This window comes from Pituophis catenifer, unplaced genomic scaffold, assembly GCF_029215685.1.
Source record: "Pituophis catenifer annectens isolate HBS135680 unplaced genomic scaffold, rPitCat1.0.hap2 SCAF_3, whole genome shotgun sequence".
In the NCBI taxonomy this organism is placed as follows: Eukaryota; Metazoa; Chordata; class Lepidosauria; order Squamata; family Colubridae; genus Pituophis; species Pituophis catenifer.
The window spans coordinates 94,559,254-94,577,521 of NW_027256883.1; the positions used below are offsets into that span (position 1 = coordinate 94,559,254).

The 18,268-nt window shown below is 40.3% G+C and overlaps 1 protein-coding gene across 1 annotated transcript in view; it reads left to right on the forward strand.

The window, feature by feature from the left end:
- The window catches only part of RALGAPA2 (Ral GTPase activating protein catalytic subunit alpha 2), a 176,220-nt gene that overhangs the window by 82,697 nt on the left and 75,255 nt on the right, over positions 1 to 18,268 (forward strand). The window contains exons 25-28 of the mRNA XM_070941007.1: positions 8,181 to 8,309; positions 10,060 to 10,185; positions 12,856 to 12,914; positions 13,372 to 13,480. Coding sequence (XP_070797108.1) covers positions 8,181 to 8,309; positions 10,060 to 10,185; positions 12,856 to 12,914; positions 13,372 to 13,480 — 423 coding nt within the window. The remainder of the gene's footprint in view (positions 1 to 8,180; positions 8,310 to 10,059; positions 10,186 to 12,855; positions 12,915 to 13,371; positions 13,481 to 18,268) is intronic.

The following is an 18,268-nucleotide window of genomic DNA, read 5'->3' on the forward strand; positions in this document are numbered from 1 at the left end:
AATCCCTCCTTGTGAAATGGGGCCATGGGGTTCAGATGGGTTTTCTGATCACGTACCTGGCTCCCTGCCACGTGGCAGCAGCCCTGCCCGAGCTAATTAACGTCATCGCCGTGGTGGCGGTTGATACCCCCAGGCTTATGGTCATGGGGGATTTCAACCTACCGTCCGTGGGCGAGGCGTCTGAGGTGGCTCGGGAGTTCATGGCTTCCATGACAGCTATGGACCTGACCCAGTTAATTCATGGCCCTACCCACACGGGAGGAAACACGCTGGATCTGGTTTTTGTCTCTGGACAGTGGTTGAGTGATCTCGAGATAGGGGATATAGTCACCGAGCCCTTGTCATGGTCTGATCACTCTCTCCTTCGTCTCGACCTTCGAACCGCTGCACCCCGCCGCAGGGAGGCGGAGCCGGTAAGATGGTTCCGCCCCAGGCGCCTGATGGAACCTGATAGGTTCCAGATGGAGCTTGGGCCATTCCCTGAGGCTCTGGCACACGCCTCGACTGGAGACCTAGTGGCCGCCTGGGATAGGGCGGCCGCTGCAGCTCTGGACCGGGTCGTGCCTTTGCGGCCTCTGACCCGGCGCCGATCTCATTTAGCTCCTTGGTTCACTGAGGAGCTGAGGGAGTTGAAGCGCCGGAAAAGACGCCTAGAGAGTAGTTGGAGGGCCAGCCGTTCTGAATCTGACCGGACACTGGTAAGATCTCATATTAGGAATTACCTAGTGGCGATAAAAGCAGCGAAATGTAGCTATTTTGCTGCTCTTATTGCGTCATCAGATAATCGCCCGGCCGCCCTGTTTAGGGTGACCCGCTCCCTGCTCCACCAGGAAGCGCGGGAGGACTCCTTGGAGGGTAGGGCCGAGGATTTTGTTCAATATCTGTATGACAAAATCACTCAGATTCGGGAAGATCTGGACTCTGACTGGGTAGTCTCAGGGGGAGGGATTAGAGCAGGTCTTGAGAATGTTATCTGGGATGAGTTTGATCCTGTGACCCCTGAGGATGTGGACAGGATTCTGGGTAGACTGAACGCGACCACTTGTTTATTGGACCCGTGTCCCTCCTGGTTAGTGCTGGCTTCTCGGGAGGTGACACGAGGCTGGTTCCAAAGGATTATAAATGCTTCGTTGGGTGAGGGTGTCTTTCCTGCTGCCTTGAAAGAGGCGGTGATGAGGCCTCTCCTCAAGAAGCCTTCCCTGGACCCGGCAATGTTGGTAAATTATTGTCCGGTCTCCAACCTTTGTTTTGTGGCGAAGGTTGTTGAGAGAGTGGTCGCGCGACAGCTCCCCCAGCACCTGGATTAAATGACGTATCTGGATCCATTCCAGTCGGGCTTCAGGCCCGGATACAGCACGGAAACGGCATTGGTCGCGTTGGTTGATGATCTCTGGAGGGCTCGGGACAGGGGGTGCTCCTCTTTCCTGGTCCTGTTAGATCTCTCAGCGGCTTTTGATACCATCAACCATGGTATCATGCTGCACCGGTTGGAAGAGTTAGGGGTGGGAGGCACTGTGTTGACAGGGGGACAGAGGTCGACCCCGAGGCCCCTCATATGTGGGGTGCCGCAAGGGTCGGTCCTCTCGCCTCTCCTGTTCAACATTTATGTGAAGCCGCTGGGCGAGATCATCCGTGGTTTCGGGGTGGAGTACCATCAGTACGCTGACGACACCCAGCTGTACATCTCCACCCCAGATCACCCCAACGATGCCCTTGAAGTGATGTCCCGGTGCCTGGAGGCCGTACGGATCTGGATGGGGAGGAACAGGCTCAGGCTCAACCCATCCAAGACCGAGTGGCTGTGGTTTCCGACGTCCCGATATAGTCACTTGACGCCATCACTGACTATTGGGGACGAATCACTGGCCCCCACGGAGAGGGCTCGCAACTTGGGCGTCCTCCTGGATTCACGGCTGTCTTTAGAAGAGCACTTGGCGGCCGTGACCAGGAGGATTTTTTATCAGGTTCGCCTGATTCGCCAGTTGCGTCCCTTTCTGGATCGGGACTCGTTACGCACGGTCACTCATGCCCTCGTTACCTCCCGCCGGGACTATTGTAATGCTGTCTACATGGGGCTCCCCTTGAGGAGCACCCGGAGGCTCCAACTGGCGCAGAGTGCGGCCGCGCGGGTGGTAATGGGAGCGACATGGCGCTCCCATGTGACACCTCTCCTGCGCGAGCTGCACTGGCTCCCGGTGGTCTTCCGGGTGCGCTTCAAGGTTTTGGTTACCACTTTTAAAGCGCTCCATGGCTTAGGACCTGGTTATCTACGGGACCGCCTACTACCACCAATAGCCTCCCACTGGCCAGTACGCTCTCATAGAGAGGGACTCCTCCGGGTGCCGTCAGCCAACAGTGTCGGTTGGCGACCCCTAGGGGGAGAGCCTTCTCTGGGGGGCAACTACCATCTGGAATGAGCTCCCCCCAGAGATATGGAGGATCCCGGATCTGCGCACCTTCTGCCGCGCTGTGAAGACTTTTTTATTCCATCAAGTGGGCTTGGCCTAATCTCCTTCTTCTTTTAATATGTAAATTTTAAATCTGTTTTTAAATTATTGGTGTGTTTTAATTTGTCTGGGCCAAAATGATTTAATTTGATTTTATCTGGTTTTTAAATTTTTTGTATTTATGTATTTTATTGTTTGGCTGTTCACCGCCCTGAGTCCTTCGGGAGTAAGGCGGTATACAAATCAAATAAACTAACTAACTAACTAGCTGCATCTGATTTTTTTTTTTTAAATTTGATTTATATGCCGCCCTTCTCCGGAGACTCAGGGTGGCTTACAATGCATTAAGCAATTGCCTTCATACTTTTGTATATTTATACAAAGTCATCTTATTGCTCTCACAAACTGGGTCCTCAATTTACCTACCTTTGAAAGGATCGAAGGCTGAGTCAACCTTGAGCCTGGTGAGGTTCGAACTTACAGTAATTGCAGACAGCTGGTGTTAATCACAATGCTATCAGTCTGCTGAGCCACCAGGCCCTTTCTAAAATTTTTCTAAAAATGTTTTACTACCTGTTCTGTGGGCGTGGCTTATTTTGTGGGCGTGGCGTGATGGTCATATGACAATTCTTTAGGAGTTAGCAGAGGCACTGGTCTACCGGGCTTTTAACTGCTTGCAGAGCTGTACTGGTCTACCCATTTATTTTTGCAGGCACCAGTTTACTCATGTATTTTTGAAGGCACTGGTCTACTCATGTATTTTTGCAGGCACCGGTCTACCACCAAACTGCCTTTTACCAGTGATCAGCTGTAGGGCGGCCCTTTGAAGCCCCGCGGCAAGAGTTTAGACAGTTTTTTTCCTTATAGCCCATCGGCTGGGACTCAGGAGGCAGCAATAGATTGGGGGTGGGGCCAAATAAAAGGTAAGAATAACGCAGGGGGGGCAGGGGGGCAGAACTGGTTCGGTGACATCATATCATCACCGCTACCGGCTCAATGGAACCGGGCCAAACCGGGAGGAACCCACCACTGCTGTAACCAGACATAAGACTTGGAATATGTAGAGTTGCACCCCCACCCCCAAAATGGAAAAAAAAACATTTTCTTACACAATTTGTTATCTAGTGCAGTTTTCCCATGCTTCCTTGAATTGTTTTTCTATTTGGCATCATACTGCTATGGAAAAGATAGCAAAACTACAGTTATAGTGTTACTTTTCTCTAACATTTAACTTTGATGACAGAACATAGTTTGCTTTGGCTCATCCAGCCTTATGCTCCTCATTCAGCATTACTGGAGATGAAATCCAACACAACTGTCACCATATTGGAGAAAGTTGTTCAAGAAAGTATTGGCAGTTATGATTTTAAAAACTAAATGAAAGATATTTTTGAACTGAAAAGGTAACAAGATGATAAATATAAAGTAATATATAATAGGATCCTATATTTGTAGCTAGGGTTTTTTTTTTTCATTTTAAGTTAGTAAATGTTGTAGACTGTTTGGAAATAATTTAGACAAGTCTATTGTCATTGAAAAATATATTGTATTTATCATAGAAGAAAAATTAAGGTACTTTCCAGTAGACAAATCCAGTGTTATGGATTTAATAAGGCTCTAATTTTCAGTATAAGAGACAAGATCAGACATGGCTATTAAGTTGGTATTATAGACAGCTATTTTTCAAGCTTGTTGAAAGGTAGTTCTTCTATCTAAAACATAGTCAGGTTGAAACAGTAATTAGCAAAGGTATTCAGAAGGTCAGTTACACACTGTCAGTAGGCAGGCCAAGGTTCATTTATGTAATCCATCTTTATTGAGGTTATCCGCTTCAAAGAGAGGACTGAGCTGTAGAATTTGTTTTTAAATGGAGAACAAAATCTGTGGATAATCAAAGCCAGATTATATACGTGGCTAGAACTACCGTAGTAGCATAGCAAGATCAGAGAGTTGTAGAATGGCATAATTTCCAATGATTAGGAGTCCCAGATCACAGAAGCTTTGTAGAAGTTCTTACATAGTTTCTACTGTTAAATATTTCTACTCTTATTTCTGGCTAGATCTTCATCCACAAGTACCTGTGTATGTTTAAGCTAACATTAGTTCACTTAACCATTTTCTGGGTTTAAATTCTCTGCTTCCTATACCCTCTGGATTTGGTCAGTAATTTAATTAATCATTTAGTCCCAGAGGAATATTTCTCTGTACCCTAGAGAGAGCAGTTCTAAGGGAATCTTCCATAAAGAATAATCAAGCTTTCAAGCAGTAACATCCTACTCCCTCTAAACAGCTAAAGATCTGCTTTGAGATCAATAGGAATGGCACTGATTTCAGTACTTTAATATATAATGTAATATAAAAGCTTCTAGGCATAAACAACAATGTTTAAAAATTGGTGATCCACATGTCTTAAAACTGGATAAAGAACCCTGTTAAATGAGTCAAAAATGTGCGTGTGTGTGTGTGTGTGTGTGTAAAAATTCAAAAAGGGCTACAAACTTTTAAACAACAACATTCTCAACATCAACATTTTCTCTTCAACATCATTCTTTTTTTTAAAGCAGTGCTTCTGTTTTATCAAATGCAAATACTACAGAGACGTGAGCCCCGAGAGTAGTCTTATAAATTGGATTCACTATTCACATTGCTGTTCATACATATTTCTCTGTGCATATAATAACAGAAAATCCAAAATAAAAGTTTGATGTTGGATTCTCGTGCTAGAAAAAATTGTTGAGAATACCTTGGACTATTAGATGAATAAATAATTTAATACTAGATTAAATAAAAGCAGTGTTTTCACTGGAAGCATGAATATTGGAGCTAGCTTAAGTATTTTGGACATTTAATGTGAAAACAAGAGTTATTGACGATGACCCTAACGCTTGTAAATATCAACGGCAAGTAAAAAATCTTGACAGAAGATGAAGTGATTACAAACTATTACTGATGAAACAAACATGAGCTTACAAGAACCTAAACAATTACTCATAAATGAAACTAGATAATTGATGCTTGTTCGGTCATGAAGAATCAGACGTAACTGAACAAATGAGTAACAAATACATTTAAGATCCTATGACACCCTAATGACTAAATTGATTTGTATATATCAGCAATAGTGTGCTTCCACTACATTGATACCGAATATCATGTTCATGTTCATTATCTTGTTATTTGGTTCTTCAGTTTAATCTCAAAGAAGAGATTTTGAGGAGATTCACAAATGGGTATATTGTTGTTCTTAAATTTTATATAATCAGTTTTATTATCATATTTAGCACAATTAATATTGCAATTCAAGGAAGTCAGTATATTGAACCATAGAAATTAAAAAGCTTACAATAATTTATTATGATTTATTTTTAAAATAACGTATACCTCTATGCTACCAGTGAATGATTTTAAACATACACAGCCTAGATGATAACTGGGTTCAGCTATAGAAGCAACTTGCTGCAATGTGCCGTGAATGTGTTTGCTCAAGTTCCATTCATTTAATTAAGACTTGCATAGGAGAACTTTACATTGTCTTGTGCCCTTTGTTTCATAGACTCCCAAAGGGCCCAGACCCAAACACCTCTCACTTTAGAAGCAAAGTGAAGTTTTAGTCCATTCTTGCAATGTGGCTTTAGCCTCTACTTGAAAAATACTCTGGAATCTTTTTATGGACACAAGGCTATAATGAAAAAAACCAGCAAGATTAACAATTAGAATTTATTAATCTTTTAAAATGCTGCACTCTGCCTTTCATGCCAAGATTCATGAGTCATTTTATTGTAACATATGTCAACAGAGATGTAGCCCCATCTGCTGCTATAGAGCTGGTTCAGACACTAGGCACACAGCACAATGCTTACCTCTCAATAATTACAGGTGTGCTGTGAGAAAACGCAATGCATTAATCAGTCCAGTAATTATGGAAAAGGTGGGTCTTTTGTTCTGCCTTCAGAACAGGAGTTTACCAGCCACTTCATGACTCCAGTCTCCATCTGCTCATTCTTTTAGAATGTTTGCATTGACTGATACTGCCTTTAAATTGTAACATGGGAAGTGATTAAAACCAGTTTGAACATTAACTGAAGTGATGTTTCAACGGGGAAATGCTATGTGTTGTGATGCTAACATTTATTTACCTTTTAGTCAATATTTGAGAAAAATCTGTTTCGTGTTTATTATCAGTGCATAAAACAGTAAAGTTTTAGTCATATGGAGTAACATTTTTGATCTAATATTTCCTGAATATCAGTCTTGTTAAGAGAAAAAAAACCCACAAAACTGTAGGACTTTTACAAATCCACAGTGGAAGCATAACATAGAGGAGGAAGAATGGAATTTAAATCAAACAAAATATTTTAATTTTTTTCTTTGATTTAAATTATTTTCATATGAAGGTTTAACTATGAAGTTTGCCTCCTGTCTATTCTGTTTTCTACCTTTTTGTCTAATAAATTATTTTCTTTTGCCTATAGGGTTAGAAGAAGTAGCACTCCCTTTTCCATTTGAAAAACTTACCTTGAGAATGGTTATAACATAAATGCAGAACAGAAGTGGAAAAAATCTTGTAGAGCCAGATTATTAGATTATTTCCAACAGTCACCCTTGTTGAGGCAGGATTTGATCAGCTTTCTAGCAACAAACCTAAAGAATTTAAATTTAATTCAACAGACCAAGACATGGTATTCTGATTATGGGAAAAGCAGTCAGAGTTGGACAAGCCATATGCATTTCTGCACTTCCATTTGACATAACACATGTCACATGTCATCTATAGCTCTACATTTGTGGCAGAAGCTGGAAGACTAACCTTCAAAACCTGAAATAAGCCTTTCAGGCTTTAGACATCGGACGAGAGCTGTGTTGATTTATGGTGGCAAAAAAAAGAGGAGTAACACCACATTACTATTTTTATTGTTTATTTGGCAAAAAGTTTATTTACTGTGGTAGCTTTGTAGATATGGATGGGGGTAGAGCTGTTACTATGGATTTTCTGCCTATGAGTTTCATTTACTAGCCTGAGATAGGAGAATTTAAGAAAAATATTGTCAATTAGGGTTGTTTCCTCCCCATGTTAGTACATTTCTTGCACCTCTGAACATTATTGGAATCTTGTAGATACCTATTTGTTGATGTTTACTGTGTATTGGTGATATTTCCTCAGGCAATATGTTATTTTGAAATGCGGATACACATGCATGTTTATCAATAAAGGAGAATATTTGTAGCTCAGAGTTGAAATGAGGGGTCCTTGGTGCTCTCTGAGCTTGGCTGTTTTCTTGCAGATGTTTCATTACCCAAAGGAGGTAACATCTTCAGTATTAGTCTGATGATGTTACCTAGTTTGATAATAAAATATTTGCAAGAAAACAGCCAAGCTCAGAGAGCACCAAGGACCCTTCATGTATGTATGTATTTTAAAATTCATATATAAATACTGAAAGAATCATTTTTAATATTGAAATATATTTACTTCAAAGTAGGCATTATATCTATATGTTTAACTTTCCTTTCCAGAATGAAGATGAACTCAGCTCCCCATCCCTACCTGCACTCTGCACATAACAGCCAGTTATATATATAAAAAAACCTAGGTTTCTTGCAGTGTGCAGTACATGAACCATGAACCAGAGCATATTTCTCCTATGATCTATTACATAAGAATAGGATACTGATTTTAAGGACAAATGAAAAGTTCTTAACTTATTCACATATTTCATTGTTTTCCTTTTTCAGGATGTTTTGAACACTATCATCAAACACTGCTCCCCATTCTTTTTCTTCTTGGGCTTACCCGGCTTTACACTGCTAATAAGAGACTTCATAACAGCGGCAACTAGAGTTCTGAGTACAAACATGTTGGAGGTAAGCATGTCAGCATTCAGTGTATGATTGTTAACAATGTGCAGATTTCCTTACTCTTAGTATTAACTCATTAGTGCAGTGTGACATTGGAGCAAAATTTGGATTTTTTTTTTTCAAATAAGAACTTGCCAAACATCTCAAAATTCAAGGTAGCAGTATATTTTTCATTTCGATATCTCTTTTCTGATTGACAGTATGAACTAATATCTTGTTGATCACCTCATTGTCAGTTACATAGCCAAGGCAGAACTCATGTTGTTGAAGTAGGATATTTTTATTACATAATATTAAGTTGAATGCTAGGAAATGCAGTCTTTTTTAAAATAAATATAAACAGAACAAATGAGCTTTCTAGATTTCATTTGTTTTAGCTATGAAAATAAATGATAATTCACTTGATTGAGATATGAATATTTTTCTCATTTTTAATTCATTCATTTTTATGTTCATGTTTCAATTTCTGATCTGGTCAGAAATTAATCACTTGTGCATCGAGAAAGAGAAATTTTCAAAAATAGAATGAGGGCAATTTATGCAGTCCATCTTACATTTACAGGTGCAATCTTTTGTAGTTGCAGAAGAACATCTGGATATGTCATTTTGATGAAAAATACCATTTAAAGAAAAAACATACTTTTTTTCTTCTATATCATACAGTTTAGTCAAACATATAAGGAATTCAAAAATTGCTCAATTGAAAGTTATTTTGTGGTAACATTTTTTTTTTCTTCCCTCAAATTACATTTGTTCCCTGAATTGTTTTTCTGAGTAATCAGTGACCTACCAGAACAGCATGAGCTATATAGCAAAGGTGTGCACTGGGCTCTGGGTACAGGAAGTCCACAATTTACAACTGATAATTTAACAATGGTTTAAAGTTATGATGATTTGGAAAAAATGACTTATGATCCATCCACAAAGTTATATCTGTCATACAACCCCCACAATCACGACCACAGTTTGGGTACTTGGCAAATAGCTTGCATTTATGGTGATTGTAGCATCTTGTACTCATGTAATTGAATTTTACAACCTTTCTAGCTAGCTTCCCACAAGCAAAGACAATTGGTAAGTCAGATTCACTTAACGGCCACTTTAAAAATGGTCATAAAATCAGGTCCAGTTTACATGATGATTCACTTTATGATTGCACTTATTTATGGTGGAACATCCAGTCCCAACTGTGGTCCTAAGTCAAGGACTGTTTGTGATATCAGAAATTGGCAGTGGAATTCAGTGTCCTGTAGGTGTCCTCAAGCATCAAAGATTAAATATTCCAAAGGGATTTTGTTAATTACTGAAGTTTCTTTAATTCAAACCAATTTCATTAGAGAAGCAAAACATTGATGAATGAATAAAATGGTATCAAACTGTATGTGGAAATTGTGGGTTCTTCCCTCTATGGTATATTGACTGTTGTTGAAACTGTTCAAGGGAAAGGAATTTATGGATCCCAATCCTTCCTTTTGTGACATTTGAAAGTTCTTCTAGTTATACTATCAAAGCTTTAGTGTTAAAGTTCTTCCTATTTTCCCCACAACAACTCTGTGAGGGTAGTTTGGGCTGAGAGAGCGACTGGCCCAAAGTCATCCAGCTGCCTGTAATGCCTAAGGCAGTACTAGGCTTCAGAGTTTCCCTGTTTCTAGACTGGGGCCTTAACCACTGGCTTCTGTTTTGATATTACCAGGATCTATTTTTTTTTTTTATTAATATAGCAATATAAACATATGCATTTGTTTGTTTATTACAGGCTCCTCGCTTAGAAGCAAATACTATTCTTGGATCTCTGATTTGCTTCCCTAACCTTTACCAAGACATCTCATTGTTATCATCTGTTACTGAAGCAGGAATCACAACAGGAACTGCAGATGTCAAAGTAATATTTTTTCTTTGTGAGCTGATCTATATGATAACAGGCAGTCAGGCTGCCTTCCTGAAATTAATGTTGCATTTAATAGAATGTATACTGTGTGTTAGGGTGCTCTGCAAATCTAACTTGTGCTATTCTCTTACTTCTAAATGACATGGAAAAGATCTTTTTAAAAAATTATTTGTGTTGAGGTACAAAAAGGGATTCAGATCTTAATGCACAGGTGATAAACAGTCTATTGGCAATTTAGAACCAGAGTAGTCATATCTTAAAGGATATTTTAGAGATGGAAAAGATGGAGCAAAGGAGAACCAAAATGATTAAGGCATTGAAACAGCTCCCCATGAGGAAATGCCAAAGAATTTAAAGTTTTTTTGGAATGAAATTGAATCATGAATAGTGTGTGTGTGGGGGGGGGGATTAAAGAAAAATGGTTTTGTGTGTATGCATATTTATCCTTCAGTGTTTAGTTTTATCCACTGAAGCTAATTGAATGAAATTATAAGACAAATAAAATAAAATATTTTTCAATATAATATATAATTAAGGCTTAACATTAACCTCAGGCTTAGCATTAACCAGTGGATTTGGGATATACCTGCCATGTCAGGTATTATACTATATTTCTGTCAGGTTTGACAGGGATCTGTAAGAAAAATTTGCAATTCTTAAGTGCTTTTGGGATAATTTAATTGTTTTAATTATGAATGTATATGTATATGTATATGTATATGTATATGTATATGTATATGTATAAGAGCCGCGGTGGAGCAGTGGTTAGAGTGCAGAACTGTAGGCTACTTCTGCTGACTGCTCACTGACTGCAAATTGGTAGTTCAAATCTCACCAGGCTCAAAGTTGACTCAGCCTTCCATCCTTCCGAGGTGGGTGAAATGAGAACCCAAATTGTTGAAGGCAATATGCTGATTCTGTAAATCGCTTAGAGAGGGCTGTAAAGCACTATAAAGTGGTATACAAGTGCTGTTGCTATTTATTTCTGCATATATTCATATGTTTGTATATGCATTTGTTTAGTGTTTCTATTTTTTACTTTTATTTCAAGTTTATATTATCCAGTTTGATAATTTTAATTTATTCTTGTTGTATATGTATAGCCCGAGCAAGTCCTTTAGTATATTCTGATTTAATATTGTCTTTTAGCCATTTTTTTTTTGTCAATGTATGCTTTTCTTAATTTTACTGACATTGTCAATTTAGTTTTGGATACTTTTGGGCTGGTTAATAACTAAAATAAAGTGAATCTATTATATAGGTAAACTATAGAATTCTCTGCTACCTGGAATGGTAATTATCCTCTATTTAAATGACCTTAAAGGATGGATGGATGGATGGATGGATGGATGGATGGATGGAGTGTGTATACATGTATACATATACATATACATATACATATATATGTGTGTGTGTGTGTGTGTGTGTGTGTGTGTGTGTCTACACTCACTTCAGCAGCACATAAACAGTCCCATTTTCTGTTTTCACATGCATGCACACACACACACACACACACACACACACACACACACGTGTGTATGTAGAAAGACATGTCCGTAGAGAGGAAATCGACCAGCTATTGCTTTCCTGAACCAGAAAGATGGGAGAGCACAGCAACAGTGGAACAGCCATTAGGAAGGATATGGAAGCCTATGGTTCAGACTAAATATTTTACACATTATTGCCATGATGTCACAGTCCAAACAAGATTTTCTTAAATCAGGTTAAAGTTAGAGTTAGGGTGTGAGTATAGATATGCTCAAAGAATACTTCCAAAGCAGGTAGTTGCTCTGCCTCATCCACATGATGACTTACCTCTACACAGCTTTTTTGTTTTGGTGGAGACAGTTTTTCATGATACAGACAAGTTTAATAATATCATAGAAATGTTTCAATAATATTCCCACAAGTTTTCCTTTAAATGTTTTGCATAGCATTCAAAGTACAGCTTCCAAAATAACTTCATTGCCAATAGTACTGCTGAATTTTATCTTAGAAAATAAGATGATGGATGTATACACTGATGCCTTGTTTGCCTGCTGGTGTATACTATTTTCCTATGGCAACTCTTGTGTGAAATTACTTAAATCATCATCTCAAAATTTTAAGTTCATCCATTGGCTCAGAAAAGTGGAAGAACTTTAAAAGAGTTGCACAATGTATTTATTTGGTAGCATCACCAGTATCCACCTGGAAGTTCTACTTTTTCCTGATTCTTTAAGGAAATGGTATTTTTAAAAATTTAAAACAGGCATAATGAATTTCTAATGGATAACACCTATGGATCCCTGAATTTGAAAAAATACTTTTAAATAATTAAGCTGTTAGTAGATTTCAGAAGAGTTTACACCTTTGCAGAGAAAGGATAGTTACGGTGCGGTCAGATGTGTTATTTGAGGGTCAATGTTGCTATCTCCCCACAAAAACAAATATTAATGTGTTTTAAATAGAATAATATTTTCTATTTTGTAATTATTTATTAAGTAGTAGTTTTCAGAATTGATATCAAATACTTTTCATTTGTTGATTTACAAAATGCCCAATGAGTTTATTAACCTTATTTATCTTTACATTTTGCTACTTAATTTTATTGAAAAATAAGCAAAAATTTATAATATGTCTGTCCGAAGAAACATTTTATTCTTGTAATTTTTCTTCTTCTAGTTTTGCCTCATAAATGTTCTTTTAAAGAATGCCACAGAGGAACCAAGCGAAGCTTCAAGGTAAAATCCTGAATGAAACAAAAAAATATCACAAAATATAATTAAAGAACATACAGTATATTGGTGAAAGAAAGACATGTCTCCTGTCCAAGATAAAAATTATTTCAGCTCAAAGTAAATTACAGACAAAAAAAGTAAAGCCAATGGTTCACAGAAGAGGGCAAAAAATAATTGTAACTTCATTGTCCTTACATGTAGAATAAGACCCTTCACATCGTAAAGCTAGACTATAAATATAAAAAATGAATACAACTTTGGCAAAACACCAAACTTTGCTTTTTATGGCAGAAATGTTAAGGCTTGCATTTAGCACTAAAATTAAAAAAATATTACCCTAAAATAGAGACAATCTGAACCTTATGCATGGTGATTATTTATAATTCAATTTAAAGACCCTACTAGTATAAGAATATATAGATGACTCTGTGACTTATCAAAGTAAATTTTCTTTTTTAAGGTATCTAGCCCTTTGCTGTCTTGGGCTTTGGATATGTGAAGAACTTGTGCACTGTACCAACCATCCTCAAGTAAAAGATGCAATAAATGTTTTTGGTGTGACACTAAAGGTACAAGCATAGCAAATGATTTTAAGTGTGTTCAACTGTGTGGGCTAACCACAAAGAGAGAGTATTCACTTAAAATTCTTTAAGTTATTTACAAGGTTCATTTATTTGGCCTATTATTATGTTTTTGAAAATATCAGAAACATTTGTCATTTATTAGAGACAGTGAATTCTGTATTTACAAAGTATTTACCATGAATAAGCTTTTAGAGCAACAAGTCTTCTGATATTTAAACAAAGCTGTTATAATTCAAGTTTTTGTAGAGTTCATAAAACATATGAAGGACTGCCTTGGGATGATGTACCTGGATTTTATATATAGTATTAAATATATATATATATATACAGTCATGGCCGTAAATGTGGCACCCCTGAAATTTTTCCAGAAAATGAAGTATTTCTCACAGAAAAGTATTGCAGTAACACATGTTTTGCTATACACATGTTTATTCCCTTTGTGTGTATTGGAACAAAACCAAAAAAGGGAGGAAAAAAAGGAAATTGGACATAATGTCACACAAAACTCCAAAAATGGGCTGGACAAAATCATTGGCACCCTTTCAAAATTGTGGATAAATAAGATTGTTTCAAGCATGTGATGCTTCTTTAAACTCAACTGGGGCAAGTAACAGGTGTGGGCAATATAAAACTCATACCTGAAAGCAGATAAAAAGGAGAGAAGTTCACTTAGTCTTTGCATTGTGTGTCTGTGTGTGCCACGCTAAGCATGGACAACAGAAAGAGGAGAAGAGAACTCTCTGAGGACTTGAGAACCAAAATTGTGGAAAAATATCACCAATCTCAAGGTTACAAGTCCATCTCCAGAGATCTAGATTTGCCTTTGTTCACAGTGCGCAGCATTATCAAGAAGTTTGCAACCCATGGCACTGTAACTAATCTCCCTGGGCGTGGACGGAAGAGAAAAATTGATGAAAGGTGCCAACGCAGAATAGTCCGGATGGTGGATAAGCAGCCCCAAACAAGTTCCAAAGCAATTCAAGCTGTCCTGCAGGCTCAGGGAGCATCAGTGTCAGTGCGAACTATCCGTCGACATTTAAATGAAATGAAACGCTATGGCAGGAGACCCAGGAGGACCCCATTGCTGACACAGAGACATAAAAAAGTAAGGCTACAGTTTGCCAACATGTACTTGAGTAAGCCAAAATCCTTCTGGGCAAACGTCTTGTGGACAGATGAGACCAAGATAAAGCTTTTTGGTAAAGCACATCATTCTACTGTTTACCGCAAACGGAATGAGGCCTACAAAGAAAAGAACACAGTACCTACAGTGAAATATGGTGGAGGTTCACTGATGTTTTGGGGTTGTTTTGCTGCCTCTGGCACTGGATGCCTTGAAAGTGTGCAAGGCATCATGAAATATGAGGATTACCAACGGATTTTGGGTCGCACTATAGAGCCCAGGGTCAGAAAGCTGGGTTTGCGTCGGAGATCTTGGGTCTTCCAGCAGGACAATGACCCCAAACATATGTCAAAAAGCACCCAGAAATGGGCTTCCGGTCTGGCTTCCATCGCCACCAGACGGTCCTCTGAGACCGCCAGCCCCGTTGTCTGTAAAGAGCCGCCTTTACATCTGAAAGGCGGCTCGAAAAACTCCATTTCCTGAAGGAAATGTGAGATAGAGCAGGCGAGGGCAGGTAGAGCCCTCTGCGAAGTCCCCAGAGTTTTTTTTTTTACTCTTGGGGATGAGCAGGTTGTGGCTCCCTATTTCCACTTGCCGCTGCTCCAGGCTTCGGGAGAACTCTGCCTTTTTGCAGAGCTAGGCGCTGGAACCGGACCAATCAACGAAATTAACAGATGGACTAATTAAAAAGGACGAGATTTGGACTTGGGACCCTAAATCGCAAGTATTTTTAATGATTTTACAAGCGTTTCAGAGTGAAGGAAAAAAAAAGTTTAAAATGGCGACTGCTGAGGCTTGAGAAGAAGAAGAAAGCCAAAAGTGAAAGTCCTTCCGTAACAAGCTACAAAGTAGCAGAATAAACAGTGCTGGCTAGAATCTGGAAGAAAAATATCTATTTTAAGTTTCTTTTTTCTTGGAGATTTGTACTTGATCTTGCTTGGGGAAAAGTTTTCTTTCTTTAAAAAGAGTTTGTGTGGCAGGATGGCGTTAAAACCAATAAAGCCTGACAAACAAGCAGTGGGGAGGGGGTTCCCCCATTTACAATTATGTGAACAAGCTCTGAGCTTACAGACTCAGCAGAATGGATTTAATTTAAAAGAATTTGTCCAGGAGGAAATGGCAAGATATCACGAGACTGTGAACCAGAAACTTGAAAAATTTAGGCAAGAAATTAAAGAAATGATACAACTAAAGTATGATAATTTGCAACGAAAGATTGTAACAGTGACTAATGCTTTTTCAGAAATTGTTGTAAAGATGGATACAAATATCAAGTTATTAGAGTCCAAAATGGAGGAAGTTGATGATAAGATTAATAATTTGGACAATAAAATACAAATAATTGAAAATGATTTGACAAATATTCAAGACAATAGTTTAGAAGTAAAGTCTAAAAAGGAAGCTGCTCACGAGACTTACAATGCAGAAGATATAAAGCAAGGGATTGAAAAAGAAATTACAATGATGAAATACAGGCTCACGGAATTTGCGGTTAGAATGAGAGGGTTACAGGAAAATAATAGAGATGATTTAAGAAAAATATCTGCTCAAGTTCTGGCCAGGATTTTAAAGGTTCATCCTGAGGAGGTATCTTGTGAGATTGACAAGGCTTATAGAGTAAATTCTTGGATTGCAAAGCAAAGGCAATTTATTTTATTTTATTTATTTATTTTATTTTTGAATTTGTATACCGCCCTTCTCCCTGAGGACTCAGGGCGGTGAACAGCCAGATAAAAACATCAGATACAAATATTAAAACACATTTAAAAATATATATAAATTTGGCCCCATTAATTCAAATGATAAGCAAAAACAAAACAATTAAAAAAAACCCTTAAAAAGAAATTAAGCCAGCCCGGCTTGTTGAAAAAAGAAAGTTTTAAGGGCACGGCGGAAGGCACTGAGGTCATGGATTCTCCTTATCTCAGGGGGCAACTGATTCCAGAGGGTAGGTGCCCCCACAGAGAAGGCCCTCCCCCTGGGGGTCACCAGCCTGCATTGTTTGGCTGATGGCACCCCGAGGAGGCCCTCTCTGTGGGAGTGCACGGGTCGGTGGGAGGTCGTCGGTGGCAGTAGACGGTCTCGAAGATAGCTAGGCCCTATGCCATGGAGCGCTTTAAAGGTGATAACCAACACCTTGAAGCGCACCCGGAAGACCACCGGGAGCCAGTGCAGTTCACGCAGGAGCGGTGTTACATGGGAGCGCCACGCTGCTCCCGTCACTACCCGCGCTGCTGCGTTCTGGACCAGTTGGAGCCTCCGGGTGCTCCTCAAGGGGAGCCCCATGTAGAGAGCATTGCAGTAATCAAGGCGAGAGGTTACGAGGGCATGAGTGACTGTGCACAAGGAATCCCGATCAAGAAAGGGCCGCAACTGGCGAATCAGGCGAACCTGATAAAAGGTCCCCCTGGTTACAGCCGTCAGATGTTCCTCCAAGGACAGCTGCGTATCCAGGAGGACTCCCAGATTGCGAGCCCTCTCTGTGGGGGCCAAAGACTCGCCCCCAATGGTCAGTGATGGAGTCAACTGACCATATCGGGATGCCGGGAACCACAGCCACTCAGTCTTGGAAGGGTTGAGCCTGAGCCTGTTCCTCCCCATCCAGATCCGTACAGCCTCCAGGCACTGGGACATCACTTCAAGGGCATCGTTGGGGTGGCCTGGGGTGGAGATGTACAGCTGAGTATCATCAGCGTACTGATGGTATCTCACCCCAAAGCCACGGATGATCTCGCCCAGCGGCTTCACATAAATGTTGAACAGGAGGGGCGAGAGGACCGACCCCTGAGGCACTCCACATATAAGAGGCCTCGAGGTCGACCTCTGCCCCCCTGCCAACACGAACTGCGACCGGTCGGAGAGAAAGGAGGAGAACCACCGTAACACGGTGCCCCCCATCCCCAACTCTTCCAACCGGTGCAGCATGATACCATGGTCGATGGTATCAAAAGCCGCTGAGAGGTCTAACAGGACCAGAACAGAGGAGCAACCCCTGTCCCGAGCCCTCCAGAGATCATCAACCAACGCGACCAATGCCGTTTCCGTGCTGTACCCAGGCCTGAAACCAGACTGGAACGGATCCAGATAGGATGTTTCCTCCAGGAATTGCGGGAACTGTCGCGCGACCACACTCTCAACAACCTTCGCCAGGAAGCGAAGGTTGGAGACAGGACGATAGTTGGCCAATATTGCTGGATCCAGGGACGGCTTCTTGAGGAGAGGCCTCACCACCGCCTCCTTCAAGGCCGCGGGGAAGTAACCCTCACTCAACGAAGCGTTGATAACACCCTGGAGCCAGCCTCGTGTAACCTCCCGGGAGGCCAGTACCAACCAGGAGGGACACGGGTCCAGTAAACATGTGGCCGCACTAAGTCTCCCCAAAATCCTGTCCACATCATCGGGAGTCACAGCATCAAACTCCTCCCAGATAACATTCTCAAGACTATTCCTCGTCACCCTGCCCTGATCTACCCAGTCAGAGTCCAAGTCCCCCCGGATCTGAGCGATTTTGTCATGCAGGTATTGTCCGAAATCCTCTGCCCTGCCTTCCAAGGGATCCTCCCGCGCTCCCAGGTGGAGCAGGGAGCGGGTTACCCTGAACAGGGCGGCCGGACGATTCCCTGATGACGCAATAGAGGCGGAAAAGTAAT